Genomic DNA, 19,209 nt, shown 5'->3' on the forward strand with positions numbered 1-19,209 from the left:
CTAGATGAGCCTGAAATATGGAGGAGAAACACCAGGATATCTCTGAAATTTGAAACGCAAATCCCCACTGCAGATACCCTGAAGGGATCAGACTTAGGTATTTTCTTCACATTGTCATAAGACTAAATCACGGAATGTGTGTAGTTTTGTGAATTTTGAAAAATAATACAAGGTAATTTTAATATGAATGTTCTGTATTGGAAAATCTCTGGGAGGTTTTAAGTGTCTCATGTTTTTCCTGCATGAATGGGAACAGAACATGATTATATGTGTGGAATATTACATAATAATTAAACTGAACTAATTACTTCACAATTTATACATACTTCAAAACACCACATTGTACCTATGAATATGAGAACCTTCATTGCCGTTTCCAAGAAATGATTCTCTAAGAGAAAGTAAATAATGTTCTAGAGGAAGGTTAAGACCACATTAGACATGATGGGTGAGAGGATTATTCTTTTTACTCCATAGAAGACTCAAAGCAACACATTTAAATGAGCACATAAGTAAAACTTAAATAGATAACTAGTGATTGACAACAAATAGAAGAGGGGCATACTGTTTTATTTCTTATTTCTGCACATGAATACATGGTTGTATTTAATGACTGAAACTAGAAACATTCAGCAACAGATAATGATTCTAATGAAAATCAGTATTAGTCTTTGTTACTGCAATGAGGTAGCATTATACAAGTAATACTGATATGATAAAATCACAAATTAAATAACTGATGTCATGATCAACTCTTTAAAAATTGCATATTAAGATAACAAAATTGTGACTCACATGATTGTTACATTTTGTTTATTCAAAGAGGGACATAATTAATTCTCATAAATAATTTTTAACATAAATCATTCTACATACTGTTCTAGTAAGTCTGAAACAGCTCATATTGTCTTAACTGAGTCACTTATAAATATTTTCTTGAGGGTTTTTCATGATTAAAATTTATAATTGTTATTTTATATATTTTATTACTACAGTTTATTTATCATGAATGACTTGAGAATTTGTGGAAAATATATAAAATATTTTATATTATTTTAACTCAGTAAATCTTAATTTCTACTATAATATCCATTGCATGGCAGATCCCTTAATCTCAGAGGAGGAAACTCTCATGTTAATCATATTCTTTTGTTAAAATTATGCGTTTGGGGTTAGAAATATCAATCCTCCCTTTCATTTCTTACGTACTTGGCATCTAATAATATTGATTCTTCATGCTCCCTTTAAAATAGTATCTATCCTATATTTTACATATTCTTTCTTTTTAAAGGAAGATCTTTATGAATGTGAACACATTTCAAATCCAATTTTATATTTCATCTGAAGGAATTTTAGATCATATAACTAGACAGTTCCTAGAGTTACAGAATCTAAATGTATCAAAATGTTGCCCCAAATTTTACAGAATATTCATACAATTGCCCAGAAACAGAATTTAGAAATACTTCCCCACTCCAGCATAACAATATTGTCCAACTGTAATTAACAAACATGCTTAAGGCAACTTATTATTGACTTCAAACATTTTTTGTAATTGTTAGTGATAGTTTGTAATAAAAGAATACACATTTGTCTCACAACAGAACCCAACTGACAATGGAAGAAAAGAATCAGACCATAGTAACCGAGTTTCTCTTCCTGGGCCTCACTGATCATCTCTATCAGAAGATTGTACTTTTCACCATGCTTCTCTTTATTTATCTTGTCACCCTGGGGGGTAACCTGGGCATGATCACTCTCATACAGGTGGACCCCAGGCTGCACACACCTATGTACTTTTTTCTCAGCCACCTGTCTTTCGTAGATATGTGCTCCTCTTCCTTCATAGCCCCTAAGATGCTATGTGACATCTTTGCAGAGAAAAAGGCCATCTCCTTTGTGGGCTGTGCTGTACAGCTTTGGTTTGTTGGTCTTTTTGTGGGAACTGAATGTTTCCTCCTTGCTTCCATGGCATATGATCGGTATACAGCCATCTGTAAGCCCTTACTGTATACACTCATTATGTCCAAGAGGGTCTGTGTGCAGTTTGTCTTAGGACCTTATGTCCTAGCTGCTATAAACATCACAACTCACACAACTTTGACTTTTTGCTTACCATTCTGTGGTCCAAATACCATCAACCATTTCTTCTGTGATATTTCCCCAATTCTTTCCCTAGCATGTGCTGACTCTTGGATAAACAAGATAGTGCTTTTTGTCTTAGATGGAACAATAGGAGTGTTTAGTGGTCTGATCATCACAGTCTCCTACGTCTGCATCTTGATGGCCATCTTGAAGATCCAGACAGTTGGTGGAAGGATGAAAGCTTTCTCCACTTGTTCCTCTCACTTGGCAGCGGTCTCCATCCTGTATGGAACTCTGTTCTTCATCTATGTTCAACCTCGTACAAATTCTTCCCTGGACACCAATAAAGTTATTTCTTTATTTTATACTGTCATGATTCCCATGCTGAACCCCCTCATCTACAGCTTGAGGAACAAGGAAGTGAGAGATGCATTCAGAAGAAAAGTACAAAGGAAACAATTTCCAACAGATGGGTAAGGCCAAACTCTATGCCATGCCTTAGATATCAATGACAGATAATATAGTTAAAAAGACATATAGAAGAAACAGGTTCTTCCAATTAATAGATTATTTTTTAAAAATGGAGAATTTTCAATATGTTTTACTGCCTGTATTAGTCTCTCTGGCATGATTGGTGTTGTAAAATTATATGAAAGTAGTCTGAGAACATAAATATATGTATATTTATATAATAACATAAACTAAAACTCTGTAGGAGACAAAGGTAAATATCTAATGTTTACTATGTCAATACTTTATTTTTCTTTTTTATTATTAATTAAATTTATTAATTTATTTTACATCCAGACCCCATTTTCCCTCCCTCCTCTCTTCCTATTCCCTCCCACCACTTTCCCCATTCCCCACCCCCAACCCACTCCTCCTTCGCCTCCATTCAGAAAGGAGCAGGCCTCTCTTGGTTGTCAACAAAACATGGCCTATCAAGCTGAGGTACAACCAAGCTGCTGCCGCTGTAGTAAGGATGAGAAAGGCAACCCAGTATGAGGAAGAGGTTCCTGGAAGACAGCCAGTGTTAGGAACAGCCCCTGCTCCCATTGCTAGGAGTCCTACACACAGATCAAGCTACACAACTGTCACATCCTTGATTAGACATAAAGATTTAAAAATTCTTGAAATCTAATCAACTGTCTCACTTATCCAGAGGTCCTGATCCAGTTCGGGGCTCCTCAGCTATTGATTCATAGTTCATGTTTGGGAGGCCCCCAGGCAGTGGGACGGGATCTGTCCTTAGTACATTTGGAACCTGGGGCTTACGCAGGGACACTTAGCTCAGCCTGGGAGGAGGGGACTGGACCTGCCTGGACTGAATCTACCAGGTTGAGCTGAATCCCTCGGGGAGTCCTTGCCCTGGAGGCGATGGGAATGGGGGTTGGGTTGGGGGGAGCAGGAGGAGGGAGGACAGCGGAATCTGTGGCTGATATGTAAAATTAAATTAAATTATAAAATAAAAAAAAAGTTGAAAAAAATTTCTTGAAATCAAACCACCATGAATTTGAATTGAAAGAATGCAGTAGGGGCTAGAGAGAGGGTTCATCAGTTAAGCATTCTTGTCCTTTCAGAAGGTTCTCAGCATCCATGTTATATGGTGCACAATCTCCTATAGCTCCAATCACAGGGGTTCTGGTGCCTTCTTCTGGCCTTTGCTGGCATTCCACACACGTGGTATACATTCACACAGACACATGCACATAAGAAAAAAAAAAGCTTCTAAAATCAAGAAAATAAGTTATGAATAAGACTGTATCCATATTCACAACCAAAATGACAAATATTAGAAAATTCAGCCAATGAAGGGGCAGACAAATCACAGACCCAGAAATGTAAATTTCTAAAAATATGTGGAAAAAGTGTCCAGTGTGTTCATTTGATCATGAAGTTAAGCTAAACACTCATTGTGGTACCTTTGAATGGAGCTGAAACATTAATGGTTTTCAATGTTAGTGAAGCTGTTATTCAGTATGCATACTCATTCTTTCCTGCTGAAGAACGCCATTTCCATAAATACATTTGGAAGTTCCTAATACAAATGATAGATTCAAGTGACTTACAGCCCAGAACAGTGTCCTCTAGAAATGCAGAACTTAGAAATAATAGTGTTAATGTAAAAAAACAAAACAAAACAAAACTGGTTGTATTAGTGCCATAAAAAAATAGAAGAAACAATTCCAAAGTTCATCACAAGTGGAAAAATATCCCTTCTTTGAAATGAAGCTAATCCAAAAATGATTTAGATGTTTAGGGGCCAGAGAAATGGGCCAGTAGTTAACAGTGCTTGATGCTCTTGCAGAAGATCCAGATTTAGCTTCTAACACCCACATTGAGTGCCTCACAGCCACTTGTAACTCCATTTTCAGGGGATGCAACTCCCCTTTCTAGCTTCTCTGACACTTGCATGCATGTGGTGCACATACATGCATGCAGGTGCATGAGCATTCACATAAATAAATAAAAATATGTAAATGTTATACATTAACATATTGGCTTGTGGAAAACTATTTTATACAGGCACAGGTAGGAACAACTTAAGTTGTAGATCAATACATAGTACCAATCATATATTCCCAAAGTCAAAAACATACCCTATATATTGAATTAAAGTTGGTTGCATGAGCATGTATGTAGAACCACCATTTTCTTATTGATGATTTCAGTGTGATTTTGCTATGTCCTCATTCATGGGTGTGTTTATCTTTCCTTTTAGCTATTAGGATGATTGTTTGCTTCTCTCCCTTGGCAGGTTGCACAGCACTTTATGGCATTATATTATCTTTATTAAAATTATTATTATTATTATGAGAATATGGTGTGTGTGTGTGTGTGTGTGTGTGTGTGTGTGTGTGTGTGTGTGTTTTGTGGCGTTAGTTCTTTTTTTCCACATTTTTATGGTTCTGGAAATTGAACTCAAAATTCCCAGTCTTGTACAGTCAGTGTTGTTATGCACTGGGTCATATCACCTAAAGGTGACCATATTGCCATATGGCCCCTAGAATACATTTCCATGACAAAATTTCTCAAATGGTTTTCCAAAAACAGAAGTAAGGAATACTTAAAAAATTTATTTGATGAACCCAGGATTACCATGATATTTATTCTAAACAAAGACATTACAGGAAATGAAAATTATAGGCCAGTCTTATATGGACACACACACCAAATTTGTCAAGAAAACACTAGCAAGTAGAGTTTTACAACATACCATAATTCATCACAAATTAAAGATTTGGTTGCAAGGATGGCTACAAGCCCTACATAAAAGTATGAACAGAACCATATAGATGCAGAAATTAGTTTGACCAAGTTTAATATCCTTTAATCATAGAACACATTAAGAAATCAGACAAGGGATAAATGCACTTCAATACAATAATGGTATGTGACAAGCCCAGAGTTAACATCACATCTAATGGTGAAAAGTTGAAAACTTGTTTTGTAATATGAATAAATAAACATGGGTGACTATCATTGCTCTCTTTACTCTTAAAGTAAAAGAAACCTTAGCTAGAAAAATTAGGAAATAGCTAGTATTAAAAGGTATGCAGATAGAAAGGGAATAAAGGAAATTATTCCCATCTTCTCATGATACAATCTTGTATGTAGAAAACCAGCAATTCCTTCTCCTCCTTTTATGTCCATGTGACCCATTCATTTAATTAAATTTAATTATCATTGCTCAAATGAGCATTGATGAGAGATTGTTTAATAGAATGGGGACAGCTTATGAGTAGCTACATTCCCGAAGACAGCAACCACAACAGGTTTTGGTGGGAGAAGGAGGAGGATGACAGAGATAATGGGGTGTGTGTGAAAATGTCTAAAATGTATTATATATATGAAACTGTCAAAATTAAAATCGGGTCTGGGCCAATGTCCATGGCTCCTGTTATCACTGAGAGTTCTGAAGTTGCCCAGGGTTAGGTCTGCCAAATGAGATCATGATGGTGACCAAGGGCCATGCTGCAGCTGGGGCCATACTGATCTCAGTGGCCTGTGCTGCCACCAGGCCATGGTGATGACCCAGACCAAGCTGCTGCCTAATGTAGCTGGAGAGCTTCTCTCCAGCCCCCACCAAACCCTGTAGTCTGACAGCCCACTTATAAAATAATCACTCAGATGCTTATATTATTTAAACTGTTTGGCCTAATGGCTCAGGCTTCTTGTTATCTAGTTCTTATATCTTAAATTAACCCATTTCTAGTAATCTGTAAGTTGCCACATGGCTTGTGGCTTACCAGTACCTTACATCTCACTTGTCATGGTGGCGGCTGGCAGAGTCTCTCTGCCTTAGCCTCCCACTTCCCAGAATTCTCTTCTTTGCTTGTCCTGCCTATACTTCCTGCCTGGCTACTGGCCAATCAGTGTTTTATTTATTAACCAATCAGAGCAACACATCTGACATACAGAACACTCCACAGTACTTCCCCTTTTCTTTTTTTCTAAAAAGGAAAGTTTTAACTTTTACATAGTAAAATGTCTGGGTTTAGAGAAAGAGTAAGTCAATTACATCTCTAAAGCCAGCTTGGTATATTTGGGAATTTGGGTATAGCTTTTCTTACTACTTCCTGCTGGAGCGGGGCACTGTATCTTATGGGGACACAAAGAAAATTTTAGGATTATGGAGTAGTCTGTGAGGGTGTATCATCTGAGCCAGTTGCCATGAAACCATTCTGGATGTTGGATCATCTGGGTCATGGTGTCATCAGAGACCTTTCAGGGGGTCTTGGCTGGTCAAACCTGATGTATCTTAATCTGGAACAAATACTTAGCCTCTGGCTTTCTGTGGAAACAAAAGCAGAGCCTCCTTTCCAAAGCAACATATCCTTACATCCAAATTTTGAAGTCAAGGTGTCTTTAAAGTATACAGATTTGCTTAACTCCGCTGCCTTTACAATCAAATATCTCTCTTCAGTTAAAAATCCCAAAGACAACACAATCCAGTTTCTCTGTGTAATATCCATCTTTACATGGTTTATTTTTTATGCCACCTTTACTGTCTCTTTAAAGACTATTTTTAAAAACTATCTATTTGTTTATATAACTGTATATATTTCCTTTTTTTTCTTTTAAGCCTACGTACATTTTTACACACATTTTAAAGCATATAAAGTCTTGTTCCATCTGAATTTGTCTTATTGTGAATCAATTGCTTTAAAGTGTAGCATTTTTAAGACTGAAAAGCCACTGTGGCTGCTGGCTCCTAGCTCCACCCACCTCAGCTTCCCAACATGGTGGTGGTACGGTGGTAAGGTGGTACAGTTAACCGCCAGTGCCAGCTCCGGGTCTGGAGCTATGTGTACCATCAACTATCAGAAGCAGTTCTATCAAAGCATCGCATAGCCCAGAAACCTTTTTTTTTTTTTTTTTTTTTTTTTTTTTTTTTTTTAACTAGCAAAGGCTAAATCCACCACACAATAAAGTGCCATTTGTAGACTCCTCATTCCAGCCATACTGTAGGTCAAACGTACATGCCAGGAACCTGCCATAGTAGCTCAAACTGGCAGTCTGCTGCTAACTTGAGAGAGACAACTAGGAAGCTGTTTTTAGTTCTGTTTGTAGCTGGAGAGCTTCTCTCCAGCCCCCACCAAACCCTGTAGTCTGACAGCCCACTTATAAAATAATCACTCAGATGCTTATATTATTTAAACTGTTTGGCCTAATGGCTCAGGCTTCTTGTTATCTAGTCCTTATATCTTAAATTAACCTATTTCTAGTAATCTATAAGTTGCCACATGGCTTGTGGCTTACCAGTACCTTACATCTCACTTGTCATGGTGGTGGCTGACAGAGTCTCTCTGCCTTAGCCTCCCACTTCCCAGAATTCTCTTCTTTGCTTGTCCTGCCTATACTTCCTGCCTGGCTACTGGCCAATCAGTGTTTTATTTATTAACCAATCAGAGCAACACATCTGACATACAGATCATCCCACAGTACTCTAAGGCCATGTCTGGGTCCATGGTCCTGCTGCAGCTGGGGTCTGTGATGATCAGGGTTTGTGTTATCACAGGGTGTCTTTGGAACCGTGTTGTGCTGAGCCAACTTGCTGTTCATTGGCCCTGGGATGGCTGGTCCTGGCCCTGGCTGGATGCTGTAGCAAGAGAGGGTGCTCCACCCCTCAGGAGAGAGCATCCAAACCACTGCACTTGGGAACAATAGCCTTACCACCTCATCACTGGTGTGCACCTCACCTGGGCAGTACACTAGAGCTGACCCTGTGGTAGGGGACACAGGTGATCAGCCCCTGAATGCTGTGGGCTGCAGGAATATATCATAAGAATTCAGCTAGCTATGGCAAAGTCACTACCTGGAGGCATCAAGGATTTCCTCCAGAGGAAGCCAAATTCCAAGGGGCTTTTGGTGTTACTTGGTTTGTTATATATCAGCTGTCTTCCGTTATGAAAATCACGTGTGCCTTTATAGTTTTCCCAATTGATTTTTCCCTAAGAAGGACTAACAGTGTGGACTGATCACTCTCTGGACATATACATTCCAGGTATTTAGAGAACAGCCTCAGGAAAAGCTTTCTCTGGAATCAGATATCTCCCTTAGCCACTTTCAAGGACTAGCAGTAATAACAGTCTGTAGTTGGAGAGCCTTTCTCCAGGTCCCACTAAGCCCCAGTAGTGCAGTAGCCCATTTATAAAATGAACACACAGACATTTATATTATTTAAACTGCTTGGCCGTTAGCTCAGGCCTATCATTGTCTAGCTCTTACTCTTATATTTAGCCCATTTCTATTAATCTATACTTTGCCACGTGGCTCATGGCTTACCAGTACCTTACATCTTTCTTGTCATGGCAGCAGCTGGCGGTGTCTCCACCCCAGCCTTCCACCTTCCAGAATTCTTTTCTCTCTTGTCCTGCCTGGCCACTGGTCAAACAGCATTTTATTTATACAGAGCGATATCCACAGCAACAGTTCACATGAAGTTTCCTGATTTAAGGCAGATTCCACAAGGAGACACCGCCTAGTTCAGGTGGACGTTAAATAATAGCTTTACACAATTTAGCTCGGACCCTCCTTTCTTACAGCCTTACTAACTTTATAGACCTCTATCTAACTCCTTACCTAACCACTTCTAGGAATATTTAGATAACTTTCTGTGCTGACAGCTATGCACAGCCAGAACCCCAGTTCAAGTCTCCCTGTAATTATCATCATTGGCAGCATCTGGCCAGGTCCATCCCCAGATAGAGGAAAGTACCTTATCAGAGATACCTCTGTACTCTCTAAGAACAGACTTAAGCATCCAGGCTATCTGTTTGAGAAGGCCTGGTGGATGTGCCAATTAAGCTTTACTTCCTCCTTTCCCAAACCTTACCTCTAGTTCTAGATCTCCCTTTAACTATCACCAGAGGCATCTAGCTGTACACAGGTTGTCCAGTGACTGAGCATACTATCCTCTACCCTGCAGAAAAACAGCAGAGAGCTTGGACAGATAGGAGCCACAGGAAAAAAAGAAGACAGTTTTATTTTCTCCCATTGACCTAGCAACTTATAGATTCTTAACATTTTCTACTAATCATGTTTAAGACTATAGTTGAGCATATAAGATCCCTCTTCTTAGATATTACCCGAATTTAGCTTTTAGTTAATTCATTTCCCCATTGGTCACTTCCCTTTGAGGTTGCAAATGATAATTAATGTTTATTGCCTCTCTATGTGATTCTTATCACCCCTCCATTTGAGCCTGGAAGCCTGGCTTTGCACTGCGAAGGGAATACTGCTTGTAAGTGTATAATATACCAGGACTTCCAGGGCACTGGAGGACAGAGAAGAGAAAAGAGAATGGAAGAACTAGATGGGTAAGAACTTGAGCGGAACAAACTGAGATGGGGAAGAACTAGATTGAAGGGCTAGAAGAGAGTACTAGAGGAATGAGATAGAAGATGAGGAAGAGCCAGATGGGGAAGAACAAGATGAGGAAGAACAAGACAAGAGAAAAAGAGATGGGAGAGGAGCTGATATGGGGAAGTCCTAGCTGGGTAACAAGGTAAAAAGGACCTAAATGAGGCAGAATTAAGATGAGAGAATTTAGACAGAACTTAAGAGGGAGCAGTAGATAAACAGAAATCAAGCAAGAAGGGAGCTAGACATGAGAGCATAATAGAAAGCCGTGGAGAGAGAGAACCATCACAGAACAATAAAGTTCACGAACTAAGGAGTTTTGTGTACATGTATTCATTTCTTTTCTTCAAAGATTAATTATCAGCTGGTTGTAGATTCTTCCTGGACCCTGGAAGGGGACTATCAAGGGGCTAGACCCCTATAGTCCCTGATACCTGGCACCACGAACAGATTTAACTGTTTAGGTGCTCAAGGGACTGATAGGAAGTAAGTTTTGGAGCATATCCAGGGAGAGAGGTATTGCTTCACAGAGGGTTGCCCAGTTAGAGGCTCAACTCTTCGAGAGGTACAATTTTTGGAGACCTCTGGAGTATCAGCTACAATCAGTCCTCACCAAAGGCTGCTGCAAATCCCCGGAACACCGATCCCCCTGTTTGGAGCGGTGAGTAGCCATGAATACCCCCCTCCCCCAATAGTCGGAATGAGTCTGAAGAGAAACAGCTTCTGATAGAAGTCACAGGACACAGGCTTAAGACAAAAGGCACTTTAGTCAGCTCCAGTCAGTTTACAAGCTTAGATAAGGAAGCAACAGACAATCTTAATCCCAAAAGGCTTCCTAAAAAAAAAAAAAAAAAAAAGCATGGAAAGATTTAGGAGACCCCTGAAAGCTGCCAACCGTATGAAATTGATTTACCATCAGACTATGATAAGCTGCAGAGATTCTAACCCCTCCCTTTTAGGGAGAAACCTGCCTGGTACTTCATTCAGGGTCTTACAAGGAGGTAACACAATATTATCACACTACAAAACCTCCCGAGAGTGTAAACTAAAGCTATGAAGTTCACTATGTTCTCCATATTAGCAGCAGCATCCTGCTACAAACAGCCTTTCTTGCTAAAATTAATTGAAATCCAAAGGCTAACTTGAGCTGTAAACTTCTAATTGCTATCTAGAAGCTCGATCCTGTAGCCTTCATTTAAATAACTATGCAAGCCTCACAGCCAGAGCTGCTTTAAAAAACTGATGGCAACTCCTAGCTCTCCAAAAGAAAAAAAAAAAAAAGCGTTCTTTTTGGGTTGACTTTTAAGTTCTTGGCAATTTACAAAAATCTTGGCCAAGTAGTACAAGAACTTCAGTTAACCCATTGCAAAAAAACAGGTCCTGGTTAGGGGACGACCTGTATGGATTCATCAGACCCCCCGAAGATGTTTGGGGGTTGGAATCCTAAACTGCCTTCTTCTTTCTGAACCTAACTATCTGCTATCTGCATCTTAGCTCACTTCTGCCTGTGAGTTGTCTCCACCCCTCTCCTCACCTTGCCATTCCTGGTGGCTACCGGGCTTGATACAGACTGGACAAACCAGCTGCAGCTGCTAAAAAAACAAAACAAAACAAAACAAAACCTTCTCTTCTGTTTTTGTTTGTGCTTTTTAAACTGTAAACTGTTAAGGATAAGTTGTACTTAAGCTGTAGCTATTAGAGATAATTATTAGGATACAAATTAAAGCTCAATCATTCTATGATCAAATTCTCTAATGTATACAAAATCATATTCGTATACATGCTAAGCATGCTAAATTTCATATAACCAGTTCATTACTTAGCCCTAGCATTTAAAATGTTTAAGCTTTAGAAAAAAATTGCCATACCCCTTATTGCCAGGGTGTTGTCCGAACTATGCTTTGAGATCATTTAGATTATATCCCCATTTACTAGGCCTAAAAGATTATTTGCCTTGTTATCAACTTCATATAAAAGATAGCTCACCTAACAGATTTAAAAATGACCTTTTACTGTTCCTTTATTTAAAAAAATTCACTTTACATTGGCTATTTTCAATAATCAATCACCAATATCTCCTGATAAATTAAGTACAAAAATACTTTTAGATGTAAAATTTTTGTAAGGATATGAAGGATTAGATATAAACAATGTTTAAGAATGTTAAGAAATAATTTATTATATATGTAATATGAGCCATTGGGATAGAGAAATATAAGATATAAACATCTAGATATGTTATAGATGATACATGAATCTCAGTAATAACCTAGAGATACTGAGGGTGTATGCCTAAGTTAGATCTATGGATAAAATTTTATTGAGGTCTGAGATAAATAAGCTTTAGGAATGGACTTCTATGACTTAACACAAGAGTCTGTGGACCTCCCCAGAAGGGACACTGGGGCTAAATATAGGCTGTAGCTCTTCTGCTGTACAAGGTATAAAAATTGTCCCAGTAAAGGTTGATCCTGACTTTACTAAAGAAATTAAGATTATTGTACAATCCTCTATAAAAAACAATTCAGATTCATGCAGAGCAGCGCTTAAGGGAGCTGCTGGTATGGATTCCAGTGATATGGCCTTCTGGGTTCAGGAAATTAAATTTTCCAAACCAACTAAACACTTAAAATACAGGGAAAAAAATAATTGGCTTGCTAGACATAATCACGGTTGTTTCTTATATTTCAGGAAAAGATTTGCCAAGTACTTAAGACAATTATTACTTCTTCATCTCTTATAGGCCTAGGTCAACCTAATATTATGACATATTCTGCCCATATGTCATCCACCATACCTAACACTATGGGAAAGAGACATACTGTAACAAATGAATGTACCATTAGTCTCTGCTCTAAGTTTATAAAGACAACTAACTTATAAATTGTTAAGAATAAGCTTATTCTAATTAAAGGTAATTAAAAAATAAAACTTGTTGATTGAAGATTTTGTCTATTAAGAAGGTTCTTATAAGCTTCAGGAGATCAAAATTTGCCAATGCTCACAAGCCAAGAAGACCTGGGAGGAATGCAACCTGATGGCAGTTTATATCTCCCACTTAAAAATCTTCTTTTTCTTATCTGGGGGTGGGGCCTTCCTTCTCCCTGGCCTAAAACACACTTCTCTCATCTGTTAACCATGCACTTAATATTCCATAGGTACACCTAAGAGAAAGTTTCCTCTTTAAAACTCCTCGCTACATGTTCTACCATTAATACATATATTTGTTTCCAGCAGAAATTCTAACCATTTAAAGAGTTACAGGTTTTAATCCTCTGGACCACAGACATGCTGTCTAGCTGCAGGTCTGCACTCCACCCTCCAGCCCACACCCATGTGGCCCAGCCCTGCATCACACCTTCCAGCTCATGTGACAGAAAATTCTGCTACACTGCATGTCTCACAGAGCCTGAAACAGCCTGTGCTTTCTGGGTTTCCACTGCATTCCAGGCCTCAGGACCCCCAGCTTCATCCCCATATCCGCAGGAAGTAACCATGAGAGATTTCTACAGTCCCCTTTGTCATGTACCCCTTTTTTTTCTGAACAGAACTCTCCAGCCCAGGGGATGGGCTGCCCTTAAAAAATGCTCTGTTATTAATTGTATGAGTTCTGCCCATGATCCTGAAATGTATGTACTGTCAGATATTCTCCTCATGTACTGATGACAATTGTTCTGTATGTAAGTCTTGCTATGTATACCCTGACACAGGTTATTACTGTTTTCTCATAGCTAGTGGTTTAATATTATGTTGATTACAAATTTAAACTAGGTAAGCTTCAGCTGCAGCTTTGGTCCCACAGGTGCTCATGACTTACTCAGGTAACTCTTTAACTAAGCCTCCTTAAAATACAGGTTAACCGGGCGGTGGTGGTGCACACCTTTAATCCCCAGCACTCGGGAGGCAGAGCCAGGCGGCTCTCTGTGAGTTCGAGGCCAGCCTGGGCAACAGAGTGAGTTCCAGGAAAGGCGCAAAGCTACACAGAGAAACCCTGTCTCGAAAAACAAAACAAAACAAAACAACAACAACTATATATATATATATATATATAAAAAACCTATATATATATATAGGTTAAATATATATATATAAAACCTATATATATATATATATATATATATATATATATATATATATATATATATATATAGGTTAACCAAATTAATACCACTAACCAAAGATTAATAGATAGAGTTAATGTTCCAAATTAACCATTTCTTTTTGATAAGTCACAATTATATATATATATATATATATATATATATATATATATATTCAGACACTTTTGACTATATTATGCCATATTAACTAAGGATAGATTTTTTTTTTTATGACTACTCATCTGCTCCCTTTTGGAGAGAGAGATATTCTAACTATATACAGCTATACCTATTTAATGGTTAAACTAATCCTCAGCCTGCCATCTATATAGACTATTGATTATAAATATATATTATAGGCACAATATTGATTAAATATCAATATTAATTAATAATTACTTATCAATTTTCAGAAATCTCCAAATTAAAGATCATCTACATATTCACTGTCCTAGAGAGAATGAAAACTTTTTTTAAACTAAACCTGAGGGTATGAGAGCAGGAGAGCTGACCCTTCCCCCTCCTCTTTCTCTTTTCCCCCATCTGCCATGTGGTGGCATGCTTGAGAAAGATGACCTTCACCCCTCTCCAGTTACCACCTGCAGCAAATGAGAGAGTTGGCCTTGGGGTCACAAGACTGGGAGAGCTAGACCTGGCTCTCACCAGCTACAGCACACCGGAGAACCAGCTCTTCTCATCTGGGCAGCACAGTAGAGCTGACCCTCTTGTCAGGGATGCAGGTAAGTCAGCCCTGAGGGTACGAGAGGGATAGAGTTGACCTAACCGCACTCCTCCTCGTCTGCCCTGTGGTGGCATGGATGAGGGAAAGATGCCTTCCTGTCTCCGTCTCTTGCTACCTGTGGCAGGCAAGAGAACAGGCCCTGGGGTAATGAGTGAGAGAACTAGCCTTACCTCTCACCAGCTGCAGCACACAGGATAGCAGCCCACATCTTGCCTGGGCAGCACACTAGAGCTGAGCCTGTTATCAGAGGTGCAGGTGAGCCAGCCCTGAGAGTGTGAGAGCAGGAAAGCTGATCCTCGTCCCTCACCCCCATATACTTTTTCTATAGTAATTGGGAGAGAGGGCCCTGCACCTCGCCTGGCAAAACAGTAGAGCTGGCCCTGGAGGCAAGTGAGGGGAACCCGAATCTGAGGACCAGAGAGCAGGAAAACAAATAGGCTGGATGTGAGGCAGTGCTGGAGACTCGCTCACCTGGGTAGTGATGAGGGAAAGCTGGTGGGCTGACCAACCTACCACCCAAACTCAGAACCAGGGCTATGAGTTGGCCCACCCCAGCATCCACCTCATCTATGAACCATTAGGGCACGTGAAGGGGATGAACCTACAGATCCAAAACAGCAGAATCTCTACAACACAGGACAACAACAGGATATTCAGGAGGCATCCCAGTGAAAGTCCATTATCGGTGGTATAGAAGAAGCCAGACTCTAGGAGCCAAACCAATGACTTGTGGCAATGAACACTTGCAAGTAAAGATAAATGGACTAAAGGGTAAACTGTGTGACTCAATGGGCCACATTACACTTTCCACAACACAATTAATTCTTCTTCTTTTTTAAAAGAAATTATTTATTTATCTTTTTGGTTTTGTTTTGTTGCTTTGTTTTTACTTTTAAATTTGGTTTTGTTTGGGGGGTGTTGCAAGGGCAGAGGGTGGATGCAAGGGGATGGCAAGATAAATGGGATTGGAATGTATGATGTAAAATCCACAAGGAGTCAATAAAAGTTAAAAAAAAATAGTGTAGAATTTAATTGGAAATTAGTATGCAGAATTAAAATTTAAAATAAAAACTGAAAATAAATCTGAAAATTAAAATAAGGCCCCAGCACTATATTAGAAAGTGTGAGGACCTATAAATAAATACAATAAGGTTGGAAAATACAGAATTGAGCAACAAAGTTACACTTGTTCTACACAGTAAAATGACTTAACTGAAAGAGAAACTTTCATACATGACAAAATAAAATATGTAGGAGTATATTTCACCGGGAAGATGGAAGGCCAGGACAGGGAAAATCATCAAACACTAGAAATGGGTATTGCTGAGTTTTCATATGCATTTTCTGTATCCACAGAAATAGTTTGGTTTAAAAACTCAATTAATGTGAACAATTGCACTTAAACATCCAAATGTCTTTATAAAGATGCTCTTCTGTAATATATTTCATCTGGTTATATTTGGATTCTATTTGTCAAGACTCTGTGAAGAATTTTTACATTTATTGTCATGAAGAAGAACACTATTTTGCATTTATTTTTTTCTGGTATTTTTTTGCACACTTTTAATGCATAGAATTATTTGAGAAGTATTTCTTGCTCATCAACAGTCTCCTCTTTTTTTCTTTCTGTGTGGTGTAGATGTACAGGTGTATATGTGAAGTGGATGGCAGAGGTCAACCTTAGGTGTTGTTTCTTAGGTGCTGTCCAATCCTTTTTTTTAAAAAAAATTCTTCTCTTCTATATTACATCCTGACTGTGGATTTACCTCCCTCCCCTCCCCCAAGTCTCTCCCCACACCTCTCTTCTCCAGATCCACCCCCTTCTGCCTCTCCTCAGAAAAGAGGATGTTTCCAGGAATATCCACCAAACACTACATAAGAAGCTACAGTAATACCAGGCACATACTATCACATCAAGGCTGGATGAGGCAACCCAATAGGAGAAGAGTCATACAAGTGGGCAAAAGAGTCAGAGACAGCCCCCACTCCCACTGTAAGGAGTCCCACGAGAACATCAAGCAACTCAGCTATAACACATATGGAGGGGACCTAGGTCACACTCCTACAGGCTCTGTGATTTCTGCAGGCTCCCATGATTTCTGGTCAGTTGATCTGGTGGGCCACGTTCTCATGGTGTCCTTGACCCATTTGATTCCACAAATCTTTCCTCTCCTTCCTCCTAAGGAATTCCTGAGCTTTGACATCTGCTCCCATCAGTTGCTGGATGAAGTCTCTGGTCTCTTTGATGATGATTCTGCTAGGCTCCTGTCCCAGAACACTCTGCAGAAAGGACAAACTGTAGGTCAACAGTTTTGTGGCTGGGTTAATATCCCAATCCCTCAACTTTTGAGGCCTTGCCTAGTTACAGAAGATGGCCAGTTCAGGCTCTGTGTTCTCATTACTAGGAGCGTTTATTAGGGTTATTCTCATAGATTTGGTTTCCACCTCACCCCTGAGGTTTCCCCCTCACCCAATTCCAGTTCTTTCTCCCAGTATTCACCCCCAATCTTATCCCTCCTATTCCCGCCCCCACCCTACTCCTAGTACACCTATGAAATCTATTCTATGGCCCCTTTCCAGGGAGAGCCTTTCATACCCCTTAAGATCTCATAGAGGAGGACTGGACTCCTGGAGCTCAGCCTGGTGCCTGGATGTGGCTCTCTGCATCTGCTTCCATTGGTTACTGGAGAAAGGCTCTATGATGACAGAGTATTCACTGATCTGATTACTGGGGTAAGCCAGTTCACGCACCCTCTCCACTATTGCTAGTAGTCTAAGCAGTGGTCATCCTTGTGGATTCCTGGGAACCTCCCTAGCACCAGGTTTCTCCCATCCCCACGATGTCTCCCTCTATCATGGTATCTTTTTCATTGTTCTCCCACTCCATTTCTGTTCCAGCTCAACCATCCAGTTCCCTTATGTTCTCATTCCCTATCACCTACCCTCCATTCCCTGCCCCCTATTGCCCCCAGTTTACTCATGGAGATCTCATCTATTTCCCCTTCCCAGGGCAATCTATGTGTCCCCTCTTTGGGTCCTCCTTGTTAGCTAGCTTGTCTGGAGCTGTGGGATGTAGTCTGGTTATCCGTTGCTTTACACCTAGTATCCACTTATGAGTGAGTATGATTTTTGTATGAGTGTCTTATCTCTTCAGGTCTTTTCTAGATGACCTTATGCAAATGAATACACCAGAAAGTGTTGTTTGAGTCTGTGTTGGACACTCTGAATTTGTGCCCTCAGTGAGTATTCCAGCACCTAAGTGAGCAACAAACCACTTGAAGCAGGCTTAGACACTACGAGAATCTTACGGAAAGTGGCAATGTGTAAACTGTGGCATCAGGATTTATGCCTAAATGTTCTGGCTTCAGCATGAGGAAAGAAAATTACTTCAAGATAAGCAAATGACTGTTTATTGCATTAGCTTGTGCTGATAGAAGATAGGGTTCTTCTACAAGTTCATTTGAATCTGAGAGGGGAAGATAGGGTATGATAGTACAGAGGGGACTATTATAGATGTGTAAGGGGAAAGAGGGGAAGACATAAAAAAGGTAAAAGAGGAGAGAGAGAAAGAAAACGAGAGTGTATTTCATTAAGAATAAAGTACTGTTAGAAATTAATACTTTGCCCTGATGCTGCTGAGATCATGTTAATTTTGTCCCTTCAGGTGTAAGCTCCTGAGGCTAAGTTCTTTAGGGACCAGAATTTGAGTTATTGGTAGCTCCAAATGAGGCTCTTTATTCTGTGCAGTAAGTGGGTGAACACTCATCCAGGAATTCTCTCACCATGGTCAGGCCCATCAGCATGTACAATTCATCTTCTTCACTGATTACTTAGGAAGTCATGCTTTGCAGAAGGGCCATCACCATGTAGAGTGATCAATCTTCCTTCCTTATTCAAAAAAAATGGTCGCAGTTTTGGATGTGGTAAAAGGAGATACAGAAAAGATATCCCTAAAGAAGTGAGTGCATTGCAGGCTGAACTATATGAAGGTTATGAAATATGGAGGAGAAAGACTAGGAAACACAAAGTCTCATGAGCCTGGAAAACTTGTTAATTAATTTTCTTATAAAGAGAGTTTCCTAATTTTAAATAATTTAGAGTCATTTTTTTTATAGCAGTGTATTGTAGTTTTGAAAATTGCTAAGAGATTTATGTTCCCTTAAATTTTTATGCATGTCGTTATCAAGAAAAACATGAGAAAAGAATGTTACATGATAATTTGATCAATGTGCATATCCATAATGTATATATATCTCTCTCTACATATTTTAAAACAATACATTGCATATAAAATACATATAGCTTTGTCAGTTTTAAATGAATAATTTTGCAATACAATGTACAGAAGGCTTTCTAGATGCTAACATAAAGGGCATAGGAAGGACATAATGTTATGTAATATTTTATGAAAGGATG

At 39.2% G+C, this 19,209-nt stretch overlaps 1 protein-coding gene across 1 annotated transcript; it reads left to right on the forward strand.

Annotated features, from left to right (window-relative positions):
- Positions 1-1,617: 1,617 nt before the first annotated feature.
- Positions 1,618-2,562, forward strand: LOC118581769 (olfactory receptor 998-like). The gene has a single exon (XM_036184221.1). The coding sequence runs from the start codon at positions 1,618-1,620 to the stop codon at positions 2,560-2,562; it is 945 nt and encodes a 314-aa protein (XP_036040114.1).
- The last annotated feature ends 16,647 nt before the right edge of the window (positions 2,563-19,209 follow it).

The sequence above is a fragment of the Onychomys torridus genome, chromosome 4 (assembly GCF_903995425.1).
Source record: "Onychomys torridus chromosome 4, mOncTor1.1, whole genome shotgun sequence".
Lineage (NCBI taxonomy): Eukaryota > Metazoa > Chordata > Mammalia > Rodentia > Cricetidae > Onychomys > Onychomys torridus.

Excerpts from the sequence above, each read along its gene's own strand:
- LOC118581769 (XM_036184221.1), top strand. The coding sequence starts at position 1,618 with ATGGAAGAAAAGAATCAGACCATAGTAACCGAGTTTCTCTTCCTGGGC.